Raw genomic sequence first — 20173 nt, forward strand, 5'->3', positions numbered from 1 at the left:
AATGATGAAATTAGACAATTTTAAGATAGTTATTGTTAATTACTATTGATTTGACGTTTTTAAGATATTAGTTGTTTGTGATATAAGTTAATTGTCTTATACATTATGATTTTTTTTATTATTACAAGTAATATGTTTGAACTTTTAAAATCATTTGAGCTCTAAACTATAGTTAAAAACCATATAAAATAACTGCACCAAATCTATGCGGTTAATAACCGCAATACAAAAAAAAAAAAAAAAAAAAAAAAAAAAAAAAAAAACGCACCGCAAAAATAACCGCCTAACCGCACCAAACGGTTTTGAAAAAGGATTAACCGCATTTGCGGTTAGTAGTAACGTTTTGATTAATAACCGCACCGAACCACACCGCGCTAACCCATTGTGCTATATGATTTCAGTTCAAGAATTCCAATAATAGAATTATGTTGGTTTTGTTAGCAATGCGCCAACTTTTTAATAAAATGCTGTTAAAAAAATGATAATAATAATAATAATTCATATCATAAATTAACAAATTTCTCAGAAAAAAATAACACTTAAATCGGTCCACACTTACTGATGTTATCTTCTTGAAAAAGTCCCCACATTGTCCAAGTCGTTGGACTTTTCAGCTCATTGAGGAGTTGCAATTTCACACGTCGAAAAGTATTACAAGATGCTCATTAATATGTTTTTCGATTGTTTATACAAACAAAAAATTGTATGTGCTCATTACTTAGTTGAATAATTGGTTTTGACACTGTGAAATGTAACATCATGTCAAATTGTATATGTTGTGTATCATATCATATGAATGCAAGGTGATGTACTATTAATAAAACCGAATATTACTTTTGTCGTAGTCAATACGAAACTAAATAAAAGTTCGAATTTTCCCATCTGTTTACGATATCTCAACCTGTAATTTCAAAGGCTTCGATATCACCCTAATTGATAAAATCCCCACAAGTATTAAACACAAATTGACAGGTTGACTCCGACTTTGAAGTTTGAACGTGTCTTTCTTTTCTCTTGCTACTCCTCCATAAATTCATTCTTTTCATGATGTTTCAGAAAGTCATCTTCCACCTTCCTGTTTTCCGGCAAAAATGGTGGTCGAAGGAGCAGCTTCAAACCACCCACTTGAAAAGACACCGACTTGGGCATTAGCGACAGTTTGCTTTGTGTTCATCTTTCTTGGACTTGTGATCGAACGTTTATTCCGTACCACCTCACTGGTTAGAATCTATTCTATCTTTTTAAGTTTACATATTCACCGACAATTCTTGCTTAAAAGAATTGGTCTTCGATCTTGTTACTTATTTATTTATTTATTTATTTAATTATAATAATGTAAAATGAACGTTAAATTGTTGACTTGTATGTTGACCGTTTTTGTATGGTCATGCAGTGGCTTAAGGAACGTAGGAAAACTGCCTTATATGAGGCAGTGGAGAAGCTCAAGGAAGGTAAATATACTATCTCGATCGTATTTTTCTTTCTTCCTAGTGGAACATATTTAAAAAAAAAATCGTCTTTTATATACAAGCGTAGCTAATGACATTTATTCGTGGATTATTGAAAACTTTGGTGACCATTGAACTACATATCCATCCATTGAACATCCACGGTGTTTGATTTTAATCAATTGAATGGTCCTCTTCCATTAAACTATGCTAATAATGTTGTTAGATGATCAAGTTGTTATATGTCAATTGTTGTAACCCAAAAATTAATTCGGGTTAGAAAAAGGGTAGGGACTCTATACCTCTAGAGTATCACGTGAGGCATTAATCAAATGGAATTGGAACTTTCACACCATGAATATATCATCCTCAGTGTGAATCTGTGATATATGTATGAGGGCTATGTAAATATTAATTTGAAAATTGTAACATATTTACGAAAGCAAACATGTGTTTGTACATGGTGTAGTTTTGACGCTCCTCGGATTGATGTCACTATTACTGGTAGTCACTCAAAGAGGAATCTCCAAAATTTGCATATCAAACAAAGTAGCATATTCCATGCTTCCTTGTGACAAAATCCCTCAAGAAACAACAAAAACAATCCAAGCATATGAATTTTATTATGCTTCTCCTCCCACATCTGAACCACTAACCTTTGAAGATATGATCTCACCAGCTTCAACTACTACAACTTTTAACTCGTCAGATTATTGTGCTTCAAAGGTAATTTAATCATATAAGATAACCAAATTCATTTGACTAACTATTTATGATGTAATATTTTATAAAACATGTGTTAGATACTTTTTTCGTGTAACATGTTCTAAAAATGCTATTTTGACATAGGGGATGATATCATTTATATCACAAGAGGCAATAAACCAATTGAACACATTCATATGTGCTTTGACTATCATGCAAATAGTGTATAGTGTTGCAACCATGGCACTGGGCAGAGCCAAGGTATTCTTTCTATATGTTTATTCATTTTTTAAAAGTATAGGTACTAAATATGTTAATAGACCAAACTTCATAAATGGTCCTTGTGGTATCTCGAAATCTGAAGTTTGGCCCGCAAGTTTAAAAAACCTAATAGATGGTCCCGATAGTTTCAAAACTTTTAACAAATAGTCCCTCACCCACATAAAGCGACTTATATGTCCTTTCTATTTATTTTTAAAATTCCTTTTATCTAATTCTATTTTTTTTAAATGGAAAACAAAGTAAACAATCCATTGGGCCCACCCCACCCCCCCCCCCCCCCTCTCTCTCTCTCTCTCTTTCTTTCTCTCTCTCTCTCTCTCTCTATATATATATATATATATATATATATATATATATATATATATATATATATATATATATATATATATATATATATATATATATATATATATATATATATATATATGAATTTGTATTGACCGAAGCAACTAGTTGAAGACCCAGAGAGAGAAAGACATGTAACGTCCGTGTTTCTAGGCTAGGCATTAATATTGACATAATGTCTAGGTTAACCTTTGTAACTCATTTGGAAGAAATGAAAAGGAATTATGTGAATTTTATGTGAATTATGTGTTTTATGCTTAATTATTAGGGTTTAATTAATTAAAAATAAAAATAAGCGTCAAAATTAAAGTGTGAGATAAGCCCGATATCTTTACATAAAGTTGTAGTGATCGAAACAAGGATTTCGGGGATATAAGGAATGCCGAAATCCGAGTTATAACGAAGAAGTTATGACCTGTCGAAGTTTCGCGACAAAACCGGCACGGTGCTGAATGTCGTACAAAGTGAGTTTTTGATAAACTACTTTTTAGCCTTAGTAATCTAAACGAAAGTCGTAGTATTCGTTAAACCGAGAAGTTCGATAAAAAGAACGCCCAAATCTGACTTCGTATGAGGAAGTTATGATTTTTCGAAGTTTCAGCGTAGCAGTAGACAGCTAAAACTCAAATTTTAGATCGAGCGATTTTTAGCCGACACAACCTAAATGAGAATTGAAGGTCTCGTCATTAGGAGCTAAAAAGTCTGACGAAAACGGACGTCGGATGAAGAAGTTAGGAATTTTTAACGGATTTCCTGTCCCGGTCTGTTAAAAATAATAATATAAAATTTAAATTCAAAATTAGCCGACGAAGTCTAAACGCAAGTTGTAGATCATAATTTTAGCTACGCGTGCATATAAAGAATGTCAAAAACGGAGCTCGTATGCGAAAGTTATGGATTTTAGAAGTTTTGGCGCGACAACCGAGAAATTTCGCATAGTCACACTTTGCCACGTCACCCTCGCCTCGCATGTGACACGTGTCCTGCTGAGTCACCGAAGTCTGCTGAGTCACCCTCGCATGAACAGTAGCCACGTGATCCTCGCATGCAGCCCACGTGATCCGACAGCGTGTCGCTTGCTGATTGGACCGCACCCTCGGTCCAATGATCTTCCGACGCCTCGCTTCTGACTCACCATCCGAGCCTCGTTGGCCCAGCCCAAAGGCGCCGTGTGCCCTTCGTGTGTCCGAACCCTTGCATACCTGTCCGAAGCTCCTGCTGCCGCATGTCTCGCCTGGTGACTCCTCTTCTAAGCCAACTTCGGATCTTACCCTATAAATAGAGGGCTTGCGAGATCTTCCGGCTACTTTTGGAAAATGGCCATTTTCACCCCCTTTTCAATATTTTAGCCATTTTCGCTTCCCCCGATGCCCCGAGATCATTTCCAACGCCCGGAACAAGTCCCGGAGTGCCCGAAGGCCCGGAAAATTTATCTTTTCGGTTTCGAAGCCCCACCTTTCGCAGAGCCCGGTTTCTTAATAAAACTCCCGGTTTTATTAAAAACGATCGTTTTAGGAAACGAATTGCTGCCCGATTATCATCAAATCAAGTGAGTGTATATTCACTTTCAATTTACACATAGATATGAAGTATTTACCTTAAAATACGTGTTACGTGTAAATATGTTAATTGTTTATTTGAGGTGACTGTTGTGTTGATATTCTATACAAGTTTTAAACTGTATATATATTTTATCTATAAATATGTTGGGTAGAACATGGGTAGTTAGTTGGTGTGTGATAAAATAAAGTGATGAGAGGTATCCATGTTTAAGATGATCTAGTCATCTAACAGCGTATAGACAACGGCCACAGACTATTTTAGATAGTCCTGTGGAACATTAGTAGACTCGTAATCGGTACATATGTTTGAACTATATGTTCATAAAGTGTTCTTGAACTATATGTTCCTTAGGTGTTTTTGAACTATGTGTTCATCCGTTAATTCTTCTTTTTGACACTATTACGTGTCGGGGTACGGGAGCGTACGGGAGTACTTTATTAGTATTTTCCCTATGATTTTATTTTGAAGAGATTTGGAGTCTTCGTTTCTTTTGTGAAGTGATCGGACGAGCTTCATGAGTCAGTGTTTTCCTTTCCGATGCCGGATAGGGGTGAGTCTGGGGGTTCAGACCACAGCCTAGGCATTAGTTAGTGTTTTCATTTCCGATGCCGGATAGGGGTGAGTCTGGGGGTTATATACCTCACGATATTCAGACCACAACCTAGGCATTAGTTAGTGTTTCCATTGCCGGATAGGGTGCGTTTGGGGGTTATATACCTCATGATATTCAGACCACAGCCTAGGCAAAGTTCGATGCTGGATACGGTGCGTCTGGGGGTTATATACCTCACGATATTCAGACCACAGCCTAGGCATTGATAACTACCCTTGACTTAATTGTCTTGTGGTTCTTTCTTTTACGAACAAAGGTTCGTAGTTAAACTTAGTCCATTCATTCAATATCTTTATCGATCCTTGTTTGCTGCTAGAGGATTTCTAAAGCAGTTTAGTTAGTTAGTTGTTTATATCGATTCTTTAGGCTAGATCTAGTAAGATCACTGTATAAAGTTAGTATGTGGGGATCGATGTTGTTAGTTCATGTTGAGTAAATCTTGGTGACGATGTGACGTCGTGCCGATTAAATGAATCTTGGCGACAATGTGACTTCGTGCCTATTTGACATAAATTGTTGAAGGAAAACAATGTTGTCACCTCAGTGTTTGTTTTATTTGACATAAATTGCTGAGAAAGCAATGTTGTTACCCTTTGACATAAATTGCTAAGAAAGCAATGTTGTCACCCTTTCACATAAATTGTTGAGGAAAGCAATGTTGTCACCCCTAATGAAAATCCTTAGGCTAGGTTCCTTGTGATAGTTGTTTTAGGGATGTAACGTGAGGATAACGGGAATGGGTAATTGGGATAATTTGGTTGACTGATTGATGTTTAAACATAATAAATTTATGTATTGTGGGTTGAAAACCCTATATGCTCACCAGGCTTCCAAGCCTGACCCACTCAGCTTTTTATGATTACAGGTAGTGGACCCCGAGCATAGTCGGATGATGATGATGAGTGATTTTGGATTATAGGCCATTAGTTATAAATAACTGTTGTAAGGCTTATAATGTCTTGTTTATGCTTTTGATCTGTATCTGAACATGACATCCCGAGGTTTTGTTATGAAATAAAAATATATATTTCTTAAAGCAAGGTTTTGATAAATTTTTATCATGTTTGACTTTGGGAACAAATTCCGCAACACTTTTAATGAAATGATTACTCTGATTTTATTTTAAAAAGCATAAACGAAATCGGTCTTTTCTGGCCGTGAAATTGGGGATGTCACAGTTGGTATCAGAGCATTAGTTTAAGCGAACTAAGAAATTGTAGAATTTGTAGACTTAAACTTAGAATGCTAAGTGATGATTGTGAGATGAGTGTCTACCATATTTTAGACACGAGCACTAGTTTATTTTAGGGAAGATGCCTAAAATGCCCTTATGTGCTAAATGCTATGTGTTTGCCATGTGTGCCATTATTTGTACGGATCTATGGTCTGTTGCCGACCGGATCTGGAAACCTTATGTGTGTAGGATTCTAAACGTATGACTACGGTATTGGAACTAACATATAAACATTTCGAAGACTTAACATCTAACAAAAATGAGGATCTAAATTCACCTACGATTGGTGTATAGATCGAAATGCCGAGTACTCAAAGTGGGTTCGAAAGTGATAATCCACAGCCTGAGCCAATCACAATGACTGGAGTGCAGGCAATGGTACGTACGATGTTAGGTGAACAGATGAAAGAAGTCCTAGTAGAGTCTAGGAAAATTTTATGATTAATTGGACACATTTTCATGTGTTAAATTGTTTTGTGATTTTAGGACTTGGGGTCTGCGAGACAGTACTTGGGACGAGTATGAGTAGGTGTGAATAGTAGTAGAGATCTATACTACTGGAAGCACAGGACTCGCACTTGGATCAGGGAAAGTCACAAGGTTACCAAGAAGCTATTATTTGATTCCGTCTTGTTCTAATCTGTTGTTACCATCGTTTCGGTAATGACTAAGAAGATGATTGTTATTCCGACCCTAGTGGTCATATCGAATTGAGTCCGACTACGATGAGTTGGTTATGTGGTTCAAAGAACCAAGTTCGATGTAGCAGCTGACTTAAGCCGAATTAAAGTGAAGGCTGATCAAAGCGATCAATAGAAGTATCACGTTCGTTGTTAAAGAAGTTGGGTTAAGTTGTATTCTGACCCAAAGGGATGAAGTGATAGCGTATGCACTGAGGCAACGACGCTGGCTAGAGTTACTCAAGGACTACGACTGTGAGATACTTTACCACCCTGGTAAAGAAAATGTTGTTGCTGATACTCTCAGTCGGAAGGTAAACCTTGAAAAGAAAAGGCCAAGAGCTTTGAGATTTGAAGTTGTCTCGATAATTGTGGAAAGTATAAAGAAAGCTCAAGAGGAAGCTTTGGAGAAAAATGACCGAAAGGAAGAATGTTTGGGCAAAACGTTAGTGTTCGGTACAAACAACCAAGGGTTGAAGGTATTCCAAGATAGGATTTGGGTACCTAAGACGGGAGGAGTAAGAGATCTTCTGATGGAAGAAGCTCACAAGACCATGTACTCGATTCATCCCGGCAGTACAAAAATGTATAGGGATCCAAAAACCTATTACTAGTGGCCCACGATGAAGCTCGATGTTGCTAGGTATGTGGCCGAGTGTGTAACTTGTGCTAGGGTTAAGGCACAACATCAGAAACCGTATGGGAGTTTAGAACCTTTACCCGTACCCATGGGTAAATAAGAAGACGTCACCATGGATTTTGTGACTAAACTGCCCAGAACAAGGAACGGTCACGACATGATTTGGGTAGTCGTTGATCGCTTCACTAAGAGTGCGCATTTCATAGCGGCCAAAGAGAAATGGTCTATGGATAAACTTGCGAATTCTTACGTGAAGGAAATTGTGAGGCTTCACGATGTTCCGTTAACGATTGTGTCCGATCGTGATAGCCGTGTTACCTCAAGGTTTTGGAGGAGTCTACAAGAGGAATTGGGTACCAAGTTGTGTTTGAATACAGCTTACCATCTACAAACCGATGGTCAGAGCGAATGGATGATTCAAACGTTGGAGGATATGCTGAGAGCATGTACCCTAGAATTTCAAGGTAACTGGGATGAACACTTACCTTTAGTAGAATTCACCTATAATAATAGTTTCCAGTCAAGTGTCAAGATGGTACCTTATCACACTTTGCATGGGAAAAAGTGTCGGATGCCATCATGTTGGCTGGAAACTAAGGAAAAGCAGTTTATGGGACTTGGAATAGTCCATTAGATTGCTGAAAAGTTGTAAGTGATAAAAAAAATGTTAGCTGCTCAAAAGAGCTATGCTGACAAGAAAATACAACCGATATCATTCGAAGTTGGAGATTCGGTTTCACTTAAAGTCTCCTCGTGGAAGGGACTTATAAGATTTGGTAGAAGGGGAAAGTTGAGTCCAAGGTTTATTGCACCATTTAAAGTTCTTCAAATAATCCGGAATCAAGCTTACAAGCTAGAATTACCGGAAGAACTAGAGAGTATTCATAACACCTTTCATGTGTGTTATTTGAAAAAGTTCATGGGAGGTGTGCCCGACATAATTCCCATTTCTAAATTAAGGTTGGACGAGAACAAGAGGTTAATTGGGGAACCTGAGGCAATCGTTAACCGTAAGACTAAGAAGTTGTAGCGTAAGATAGTCGATTTAGTGCTTGTACGTTGGAAACTTATAAATGGGCCAAATCTCACCTGGGAAACGGAGAGTGACATAGTGAGTCGCTACCCGTAGTTGTTTGTCGTTGTGTGATTCCGGGGACGGAATCATCCTAAGGGGGAGAGAGTTGTAACGCCCGTGTTTCTAGGCTAGACATTAATATTGACATAATGTCTAGGTTAACATTTGTAACTCATTTGGAAGAAATGAAAAGGAATTATGTGAATTTTATGTGAATTATGTGTTTTATGCTTAATTATTAGGGTTTAATTAATTAAAAATAAAAATAAGCGTCAAAATTAAAGTGTGAGATAAGCCCGATATCTTTACATAAAGTTGTAGTGATCGAAACAAGGATTTCGGGGATATAAGGAATGCCGAAATCCGAGTTATAACGAAGAAGTTATGACCTGTCGAAGTTTCGCGACAAAACCGGCACGGTGCTGAATGTCTTACAAAGTGAGTTTTTGATAAACTACTTTTTAGCCTTAGTAATCTAAACGAAAGTCGTAGTATTCATTAAACCGAGAAGTTCGATAAAAAGAACGCCCAAATCTGACTTCGTATGAGGAAGTTATGATTTTTCGAAGTTTCAGCGTAGCAGTAGACAGCTAAAAACTCAAATTTTAGATCGAGCGATTTTTAGCCGACACAACCTAAATGAGAATTGAAGGTCTCGTCATTAGGAGCTAAAAAGTCTGACGAAAAGGACGTCGGATGAAGAAGTTAGGAATTTTTAACGGATTTCCTGTCCCGGTCTGTTAAAAATAATAATATAAAATTTAAATTCAAAATTAGCCGACGAAGTCTAAACGGAAGTTGTAGATCATAATTTTAGCTACGCGTGTATATAAAGAATGTCAAAAACGGAGCTCGTATGCGAAAGTTATGGATTTTAGAAGTTTTGGCGCGACAACCGAGAAATTTCGCATAGTCACACTTTGCCACGTCACCCTCGCCTCGCATGTGACACGTGTCCTGCTGAGTCACCGAAGTCTGCTGAGTCACCCTCGCATGAATAGTAGCCACGTGATCCTCGCATGCAGCCCACGTGATCCGACAGCGTGTCGCTAGCTGATTGGACCGCACCCTCGGTCCAATGATCTTCCGACGCCTCGCTTATGACTCACCATCCGAGCCTCGTTGGCCCAGTCCAAAGGCGCCGCGTGCCCTTCGTGTGTCCGAACCCTCGCATACCTGTCCGAAGCTCCTGCTGCCGCGTGTCTCGCCTGATGACTCCTCTTCTAAGCCGACTTCGGATATTACCCTATAAATAGAGGGCTTGCGAGATCTTCCGGCTACTTTTGGAAAATGGCCATTTTCACCCCTTTTTCAATATTTTAGCCATTTTCGCTTCCCCCGATGCCCCGAGATCATTTCCAACGCCCGGAACAAGTCCCGGAGTGCCCGAAGGCCCGGAAAATTTATCTTTTCGGTTTCGAAGCCCCACCTTTCGCAGAGCCCGGTTTCTTAATAAAACTCCCGGTTTTATTAAAAACGATCGTTTTAGGAAACGAATTGCTGCCCGATTATCATCAAATCAAGTGAGTGTATATTCACTTTCAATTTACACATAGATATGAAGTATTTACCTTAAAATACGTGTTACGTGTAAATATGTTAATTGTTTATTTGAGGTGACTGTTGTGTTGATATTCTATACAAGTTTTAAACTGTATATATATATTTTATCTATAAATATGTTGGGTAGAACATGGGTAGTTAGTTGGTGTGTGATAAAATAAAGTGATGAGAGGTATCCATGTTTAAGATGATCTAGTCATCTAACAGAGTATAGACAACGGCCACAGACTATTTTAGATAGTCCTGTGGAACGTTAGTAGACTCGTAATCGGTACATATGTTTGAACTATATGTTCATAAAGTGTTCTTGAACTATATGTTCCTTAGGTGTTTTTGAACTATGTGTTCATCCGTTAATTCTTCTTTTTGACACTATTACGTGTCGGGGTACGGGAGCGTACGGGAGTACTTTATTAGTATTTTCCCTATGATTTTATTTTGAAGAGATTTGGAGTCTTCGTTTCTTTTGTGAAGTGATCGGACAAGCTTCATGAGTCAGTGTTTTCCTTTCCGATGCCGGATAGGGGTGAGTCTGGGGGTTCAGACCACAGCCTAGGCATTAGTAAGTGTTTTCATTTCCGATGCCGGATAGGGGTGAGTCTGGGGGTTATATACCTCACGATATTCAGACCACAACCTAGGCATTAGTTAGTGTTTCCATTGCCGGATAGGGTGCGTCTGGGGGTTATATACCTCATGATATTCAGACCACAGCCTAGGCAAAGTTCGATGCTGGATACGGTGCGTCTGGGGGTTATATACCTCACGATATTCAGACCACAGCCTAGGCATTGATAACTACCCCTGACTTAATTGTCTTGTGGTTCTTTCTTTTACGAACAATGGTTCGTAGCTAAACTTAGTCCATTCATTCAATATCTTTATCGATCCTTGTTTGCTGCTAGAGGATTTCTAAAGCAGTTTAGTTAGTTAGTTGTTCATATCGATTCTTTATGCTAGATCTAGTAAGATCACTGTATAAAGTTAGTATGTGGGGATCGATGTTGTTAGTTCCTGTTGAGTAAATCTTGGTGACGATGTGACGTCGTGCCGATTAAATAAATCTTGGCGACAATGTGACTTCGTGCCTATTTGACATAAATTGTTGAAGGAAAACAATGTTGTCACCCCAGTGTTTGTTTTATTTGACATAAATTGCTGAGAAAGCAATGTTGTCACCCTTTGACACAAATTGCTAAGAAAGCAATGTTGTCACCCTTTGACATAAATTGTTGAGGAAAGCAATGTTGTCACCCCTAATGAAAATCCTTAGGCTAGGTTCCTTGTGATAGTTGTTTTAGGGATGTAACGTGAGGATAACGAGAATGGGTAATTGGGATAATTTGGTTGACTGATTGATGTTTAAACATAATAAATTTATGTATTGTGGGTTGAAAACCCTATATGCTCACCAGGCTTCCAAGCCTGACCCACTCAGCTTTTTATGATTACAGGTAGTGGACCCCGAGCATAGTCGGATGATGATGATGAGTGATTTTGGATTATAGGCCATTAGTTATAAATAACTGTTGTAAGGCTTATAATGTCTTGTTTATGCTTTTGATCTGTATCTAAACATGACATCTCGAGGTTTTGTTATGAAATAAAAATATATATTTCTTAAAGCAAGGTTTTGATAAATTTTTATCATGTTTGACTTTGGGAACAAATTCCGCAACACTTTTAATGAAATGATTACTCTGATTTTATTTTAAAAAGCATAAATGAAATCGGTCTTTTCTGGCCGTGAAATTGTGGATGTCACAAGACATATCAAACCTTCGGTTCCTTGTGCTGCCCCATTACCACAATAACACCACCACATCACTGTCACACTCCTCCAGCTACCACTGCTACACGCTCCCCTTCTTGATCTCTCTTGACTAAATTACACGAATGGTCCCTATGGTTTGGAGTAATTTGCGCGCTTGGTCCCTAACTTATTTTTTAACTCGAAAAGTCCTTACTGTTTGTTTTTATTACGCGCTTGGCCCCTACTATTTCTTTTTGTTACGCGATTGGTCATATCTTACCTAAAAAAGACTATTATTTAAATAGGAAAAAATTGTGGGATAAATAAGGTATGGTGAGGGGGGTTAGGGTTAGGGTGTGTTTATTTAAATATTTTAAAAAACCAAGTGAATAATAGTTTTTTTAGGTAAGACATGGACCAAGCGTGTAACAAAAACAAACAGTAGGGACCTTCCGAGTTAAAAAGATAAATTAGGGACCAAAATCGCAGATTAACTTAAACCATAGGGACCATTCGTGTAATTTACTCATCTCTCTTTCAGTCACACCCTTTCTTTCTCGTATTTTCTTATTCTCTTTACAAACCTATTGTATCTAATGTCTCTTAGGATCTCTTATGCTCATCCCCTTTACTTGTGATCGACAGACATTGAATGTGTGCGTGGGTGTGTGTCGCTGTTTCCCGGTTGAACAGACCCATGTAGATGAGGGTTTTTGTGTATGTACTATGTTATAGTTTAAAATTGAAGAAGAAAATAGAATAATAATGTTGGGTTCTAGTTGCATTTTTTAGAACAGATGAATGTGAAGGGGAGTTGAAGGTTTCGCACACAGTCACCAACACACACATGAACACAAATGTACAAATCATGGTGGGTTTTTAGAAGAAATCAACATGGTTTGTTCCATGACTTCATTTTTTGCATTTGAAATCTTCAAAAGTCCGGGGTTATTGAGAAGATTCTAAAGTTATACACCTATAAACTCTAAAGTTGAGAAGATTCTGGTACGCATTCACATTATTGACGATATTATAGATCGAAACTGTAATGTTGAACCAGGAGCAAGTATCTAGGGCCTTTTTTTATCAGGTATTACGGTACTACTTTGATTCCTAGATTGAAATCCATTTCCATTCGCCAAACTACCAAATCTGCCAGGTCCTAGATCTATTCACATCAACTAGATAAAAATGGATGTTAGATTTGAAAACATATGGATGCAGTTAAGTGTTAGACAGACTGTTTTGAAAGTGTGGATGCACACCACTCACAGAGCAACAATATCAGTAGTAGAACAAAATGAAATATATGCAACTTTCTAAAGAGTAACTAGTGATTTGTTTATAAGATAGTGAGGAAGAGGCGATTATGGGTAATATGAAATGGGTTTCGTGAGATAAGTGATTATGGAAGTTGTTTTGGGTAAATTTTGCATAAAATAGCTATATGTAGTTGTTTTTAGTTAGCCATAGTAGAATCTGGAGGATTAATCAAGATGGATAAAAAGAGCTTCTCCTGTTACTAGAGATGTAGGTGGTGGCCATTGAAGTGAAGAGAGAGAGAGAGAGAGAGAGAGAGAGAGAGAGAGAGATTAATTATTTTGTTTTTGTTTTCTTTAATAATTTTAATTCAAACTAATAATAAAAAGAAATGAAAAGGGTATAAAAGTCTTTTTAGGTAGGTAATGAACTATTTATTAAATGTTTTTAAACTAGATGGACCATCTGTATATAAGATTTTTTAAACTTAAGGACTAAACTTTAGATTTCAGGATACCAGACTAAACTTTAGATTTGAGGATACCATAGATACCATTTATGAAGTTTTGTCATATTTAATATTATGAAGTGATAGTACCAATGTTGAAACACTTGCGATACTAAATTTGCGATTAGCTCCTTGAGCTTTGCCCTAAAGTTGTTATTTATATTCTCTAAAAACTTTTTATACAGATGAGGAGTTGGAAAGCTTGGGAAAAAGAAACTCAAACAACTGAATATTTGGTGGCTAATGGTATTTTATACATGCATATATATACATAAGGGCAAAGCCATATATATATATATATATATATATATATATATATATATATATATATATATATATATATATATATATATATATATAAGGTTAGGTTATTTTGTTCTAAGTATTTATTGTGTGCATATAGAATTGATTCCAGACCAATCATTTTAGTTATTTTAAGAAAATAATTAATGTATATTGCATGTTGAAGATATAATGGGTATTAATTAAATCTTCAACATTTAATATGCATTAATTACTTTCTTAAAATAACTAAAATGATTGGTTCAGAATCAATCCTACACGCACATAATAGAGGGCTAGGTTAATGTGTTTCTCATATTTATTGTGTGCTAATGCACCAATAGGAATTTAGTAAATTAGATAATTATTTAATTAAATAAAGAAATATATTAAATGATTTCCATAATTGAGTGTATATTAAATTATATCCATAATGATAATTCTCTTTTTATGGAAACTAAATATATTCTTCATTAATGTTAGCAATAACATTCTTTCAGAATGAATTCGCATCTAGGTTTTTATGTATGGTTCGTTTTTTGTTTCAGGAATCAGACACTTAAAATACAATAAATTTGCATCGAATATGAAGAACGAGACTGTATTCTACTAGAATACATTCTCATTCTACAAGAATACACTCTCTTTATTCTAGATATGAATTAATTCTGAAAAAATATTATTGTTGACATTAATGAAGAATTTAATTAGTTTCCATAAAAAAGAATCATAAGTATGGATATCATTTAATGTGTATTTAATTTTTACTTAATTTTTATTAGTGCATATAACATACAATAGATGAGAGAAACATTTGAATATATATATATATATATATATATATATATATATATATATATATATATATATGCTAATTTTCTTTTTTTGAGAATTTTGAGGTGGACCTGGGTCTCTCACTCTCTCCCTTGCATACACACATTTGTATGAATGTTTGATACATAATATATTTGTAGTAGTTTGATGTGTTTTTTTAATATTTTTAAAATTGTTATCAAAATTATCCATTGGGATCATGTCAGTGTCACTTTAGTAATTAGTGTGTCCTTTTTATCTTATATGAAAATATAATAATTTTGAATCCTAAACAAAAATGAGTTGCATAATTATGAGAAAATGACAAAAATAGCCATTTACACTAATTACATTACAAAAATAGCAAAAAAAAACCGAAGTTGCAAAAATAACCATGAATTTCGCAGATGGAATAGTCCCATCTGTGAAATGGGCTTTCCATCTGCTTGTACATTCGCAGGTGGTTTATTTATTATTTTTTTTTTATTTTTTTTCTCTATATATATTGAAATTGTAGGGTAAAATCGCAGATGGAATAGCCCCATCTGCGATTTACTCTGATTCCATCTGTGAAATTGCGGTTAATTTTTTAATTTTTTAAATTTATTTAATTGTTTTTTTTTTTTTTTTTTTTTTTTTTTTTTTTTTTTTTTTTTTTTTTTTTTAAGTTGAACTATGAAATCAATTGGTTTGTAGCTCGGTTATATCTAAACGTACATCACTAACATCAACATAATGCCCGTAAACATGCTTTTTTTCATTTTTTTGACTTGAATTTTTTTTTCTTTTTAGTTTTATCTACCACACGCATATTCATAACTTTAACTTTTTGTTCGGCAACATTATTTCGTAGTCAAACCAATTGATTTCATAGTTAAACTTAAAAATTAAAAAAAAATAAAATTAAAAAATTAAAAACTAACCGCAATTTCACAGATGGAATCAGAGTAAATCGCAGATGGGGCTATTCCATCTGTGATTTTACCCTACAATTTCAATATATATAGAGAAAAAAAAAAACCACCTGCGAATGTACAAGCAGCTAAAGCATAGTTGTGCTTTAGCTACTTGTACATTCGTAGATGGAAAGCCCATTTCACAGATGGGACTATTCCATCTGCGAAATTCATGGTTATTTTTGCAATTTCGGTTTTTTTTGGTTATTTTTGTAATGTAATTAGTGTAAATGACTATTTTTGTCATTTTCTCCGTAATTATTAATGTATGTCATCGAAGAGTAACTACATGTCATGTTTAATTTTGACATAGATCCTCACCGGTTTAGATTTACTAGACAAACGACATTTGGACAAAGGCATATGAATGATCCAATTGACACACCAATTCTATTATGGATTGTAAGTTTAACCAAATTATGGCATATCTAAAGTATGTCATGTTTCAAGATTATTAATGATAAACGTTTTGCATACATTGAAACAGAAATGTTTCTTTCGGCAATTCTTTCATTCGGTAGCTAAAGTTGACTATTTCACTTTGCGTCATGGATTTATTTCGGTGAGTATGTGTATAGATACCACCTTTTTATATATAAAAGATCGAGATTTATTTATTTAAATATACAAATGGTAGGCTCATTTATCAAGAAGCAGCTCTTTCGACTTCCTCAAGTACATACAACGTTCATTGGAAGATGACTTTAAACTTGTAGTTGGCATAAGGTAAGTTGTGCAATAATAATCCCTACAATTTATCTGACTTGCATAACAAACCCCTATTCCATATACTTTGTAAATCACATCAAAGTCCTTCGAGTATTGAAAAATTGAAATTCACTACTTTTCAAATATGTATTTAACTCATTAATTCTAAACTGCAGTAATTTTCATACGTATCACTTTCTTTCTTTATGACTATTTTTATTGACTTTCAAGAAAAATGCTATGCATTTAAGTTTAAAGAAAATGAAAAAGTGCATAATTATTGTTTTTCTTTTAACATAATTAACTTTTTCATCATCTTGACAGTCCTCTCATGCGGTTTTTGCTCGTGATATTCATGTTAATCGACGTTCATGGTACGCATAAACCTCTAACATATTTTTTTATAGGGTGTTTGGCTAAAGCTTAAAAAAATGACTTTTTTTTTTTTTTTTTTTTTTTTTTTTTTTTTTTTTTTTAATTTATTATCGGTTCCATATCAGTAAAAGTTAAAATGAATCTTTAGATAGGCTGTTTTTCAATAACAGTTTATAATGGTATGGAACCAGAGATAAGTCATTTTTGATAAGTTACTAACACATAATTTATCAAAACTCTTTATAACTTATAGCCGTCCAACATCTCTAGGAAACATTTTTTTGGTCATTTTGCCAAACACTAAAAAAAAACTTATCAACTTATAATGTTTTGACATCGGATAAACTAATCCAAACATTTTTTTTAAACTCTGTTTCGACACCATTATAAGCTAATAAGCTATAAGTTAAAAAATGATTATCATTTTTAATAAGCTTAGCTAAACACCTTCTCAATCATAATTAGTCTCATTAGAACTCTAATTCACGAAACTAATAATACTATACGAACATGCAAATTAGGTTGGCATATGTATCTATGGGTATCTTTCCTTCCACTCATTGTAAGTTTTACCTTATGCACCACCCATCTTAGAGTCTATTGTTTCCTTATTTGATTTCTTTTTTATCCAAACTAATTAATGATCAGTCTTTATGGTTTTTTTTTTAACATGATAGATAGTTTTGGTCGTTGGAACCAAATTACAAGTGATCGTGGCAAGAATGGCGTTACAGTTAAAGGAGCAAAACAAAGTGATCATAGGAGCCCCTTTGGTTACACCTAATGACAATCTCTTCTGGTTTAGTAAACCTCAATTTGTCCTAACTCTCTTGCACTACACACTCTTTATGGTAATAATTTAATCTCTTGTATCAATAATCATGATTATTACAAGTTTGATCTCATTATATATATGTTTCCTATAAATCTATATTGCAGAATGCATTTGAGGTTGCTTTTATCATATGGGTTACGGTAAATTTGTTTTCCATGAACTTTAAATGATAACACACAGAATACAATCTTAACAACATACATATGATATGTGTTGTAACTTGTAAAGAAGTTATATTATATATAACATACAACTATTTTTTGTTTAGTCTAAATAACTATGGTCTAAAGATTATATAATAACTCCTTGTTGTTATTGTTATATAATTTTACACTTGTATCATCACTTTGCAGTTACAGTATGGGATAGACTCATGCTTCCATGAAACAAAATCTATAGTAGTCGCAAGGATTTTGTTAGCGTAAGTTACACAAAGTACCATTCACTACCCTCAAGAATTATATCTAACCACTTTGGTCTTCAAAATTTAAGAGTGTGAGATTTTGCCACCAAAGTTTAAACAAATCCAATATTGCACCAAAACTAAAATATGTTTTTGACATTGTTGTCTCTAGGGTGATTGTTCAAGTTATTTGTAGCTACATTACTCTTCCCCTTTATGCTCTTGTGACTCAGGTTCTTATCCTATTTTAGTAACCATTGAATAAAGTTTTTGTTTATACCTTTTTACTTAGTAGCTAATATATGATAAAATTCCAATTGATCGGTAGAATAATAATTCTAATTCACAGATGGGTTCAAGGTTTAAAAGTGCAGTGCTACAAGATCAAACGAGGGAAATGATTAAGCAATGGCACCAGGAGGTGAAACAGAATAGAAGAAGACAATCCCAAACACCTCATGATAGTCCAATCCCACACATAGTTACTCAAATGAACTCCACTGAGATTATTCCACAACAGCAAACATCGACACTCTCTAAGATCGCCCCTCGTGGCATCGAGGGAACTAGTGAGATTGTCAAAGAGATCCAGGAAGTAGATTAAGTATGATTTAAAGTCTAGTAAGAAGTAATCTAGCATTATTGATTCATTTTTAATGCATTACGCTAAATATCAGTATGTACGATGAGTATTGTTGATAATATAATTATGATATTGTATATTTTAAATAAGAAAATAACAATATGTTAATTTATTTTACACAATCAAGAAAACATACTAATTATTTAGTTATAATTTAACATAATAGTTTCATATATCTACTCTAATAAATCAAGATCTTTTTTGCTACATGTCACTTTCTCACAAGGTTTGACACATGTCATTTTGTGATATTTTTTAGATAAATTATATCTATTTGTCATTTTTTTTTTGTTTTTTTCTTTGTTTTTGTTTTTTTTTGTTTTCAGTTTTCATTAATTTAAATTTCATATAATACTAATATTTATATATGTAAAGTACTAGGTATAATGAATATGATAATAGATGACAAACCTTTTCAAGAATGTCTATCTTCTTTCTGATTTCAAAACTCCTAAATTTAAGGCAAAATTCTCTGATACTTACCAAGGCTCGTTGTAAAATGTTGATGTCTCTCTCTCTCTCTCTCTCTCTCTCCACATATATATATATATATATATATATATATATATATATATATATATATATATATATATTACTGGATTAGGTGTTTAAGCCAATAACTAAATTGATATATACTTGAATTAAAAGCAAAGTCTTGCTGGGTTGCCCTCCAACCTAATAATTAACAGAGTGACTTTTTGGAGAGAAAGGTTAATTTATTTGTTTATTATAAGATTAATAAATAGCAAAGTTGTAAAAATCATTTGACGGTAGTTCGACGGGTTGACTGGTGTTAAGGGATTAATCGGTATTGACAGAGATTAATCGAGGATTAATCAGGGACCATAGATTATTAATAAAATATTAAAATTAATTAAATATTAATATATCTTAAAAAAACAAGTACTTCAAAATTAGAAAATAAGAAAAATTGTAATTTGGAAATTTGGAAATACGAAAATATGAACATTTTGGTATAATATTTGAAATTTTAAAATTTTAAAAATTTTGGAGTAAAAAAAGAAAGTTGGTTTTTTTTGAATTTTTAAATTTTTTTTGACCTTTTCGATTTTTTTGACTTTTGTTGACTTTTGTTGACTGATTAATCCCGCCAAGGCCGATTAATCCTAAATTCTCGATTAATGCCCTAATCCTCGACAGTTGGAGAACGCCAATAAATAATTTCTTGATATATTATGAGAATAATATATTTATTAGAAATATTATTATATAACTAATAATTAATTAGAAATTAATAGAAATTAATTTTTGGATTAGTTAAAAGTATAAGGACTAAAGGTAACAAAGTTCAAAACTTGACCATTGAAGAATTCCAGAACCTTCCCACATGAGGGGGGGGGGGGGGGGTTTGGAGGTTCGTAGGGTTTCTTGGAAGCCTTAGGGAGCAAGAAAAGAGATAATGGTTATTTAAGAAAATCTGCCTTATCCTAGACTCCTTACTCACCTATATAAACCATTTATGGGGTTC

At 34.3% G+C, this 20173-nt stretch overlaps 1 protein-coding gene across 3 annotated transcripts; it reads left to right on the top strand.

Annotated features, from left to right (window-relative positions):
• The first annotated feature begins 844 nt into the window (after nucleotides 1-844).
• Nucleotides 845-18728, top strand: LOC111877507 (MLO-like protein 2). 3 transcript variants are annotated; one of them, XM_042895776.2, is made up of 16 exons: nucleotides 845-972; nucleotides 1057-1220; nucleotides 1394-1451; nucleotides 1918-2174; nucleotides 2298-2414; nucleotides 13855-13915; nucleotides 16034-16122; nucleotides 16208-16282; nucleotides 16358-16446; nucleotides 16753-16802; nucleotides 17325-17365; nucleotides 17481-17654; nucleotides 17743-17778; nucleotides 17992-18059; nucleotides 18214-18274; nucleotides 18391-18728. In XM_042895776.2, exons 2-16 carry the CDS (start codon nucleotides 1092-1094, stop codon nucleotides 18643-18645), a joined length of 1560 nt encoding a protein of 519 aa, XP_042751710.2. In that variant the 5' UTR covers nucleotides 845-972; nucleotides 1057-1091; the 3' UTR covers nucleotides 18646-18728. The 3 variants fall into 3 exon arrangements, with proteins under 3 accessions (XP_042751710.2, XP_023729798.2, XP_042751711.2); XM_023874030.3 differs by lacking the exon at nucleotides 845-972 and having other exon boundaries at nucleotides 1005-1220; nucleotides 2128-2174; XM_042895777.2 differs by lacking the exons at nucleotides 845-972; nucleotides 17992-18059; nucleotides 18214-18274 and having other exon boundaries at nucleotides 1008-1220.
• Nucleotides 18729-20173: the final 1445 nt, after the last annotated feature.

The sequence above is a fragment of the Lactuca sativa genome, chromosome 6 (genome assembly GCF_002870075.4).
Source record: "Lactuca sativa cultivar Salinas chromosome 6, Lsat_Salinas_v11, whole genome shotgun sequence".
Taxonomy (NCBI): domain Eukaryota; kingdom Viridiplantae; phylum Streptophyta; class Magnoliopsida; order Asterales; family Asteraceae; genus Lactuca; species Lactuca sativa.

What these genes read in the sequence shown, in the direction of transcription:
- LOC111877507 (XM_042895776.2), top strand. Translation starts at nt 1,092, where the DNA reads ATGGTGGTCGAAGGAGCAGCTTCAAACCACCCACTTGAAAAGACACCG. An exon ending in CACCAATTCTATTATGGATT is followed by an intron (nt 16,123 to 16,207) that starts GTAAGTTTAACC and finishes ACATTGAAACAG; the next exon opens with AAATGTTTCTTTCGGCAATT. An exon ending in TGCACTACACACTCTTTATG is followed by an intron (nt 17,655 to 17,742) that starts GTAATAATTTAA and finishes TCTATATTGCAG; the next exon opens with AATGCATTTGAGGTTGCTTT.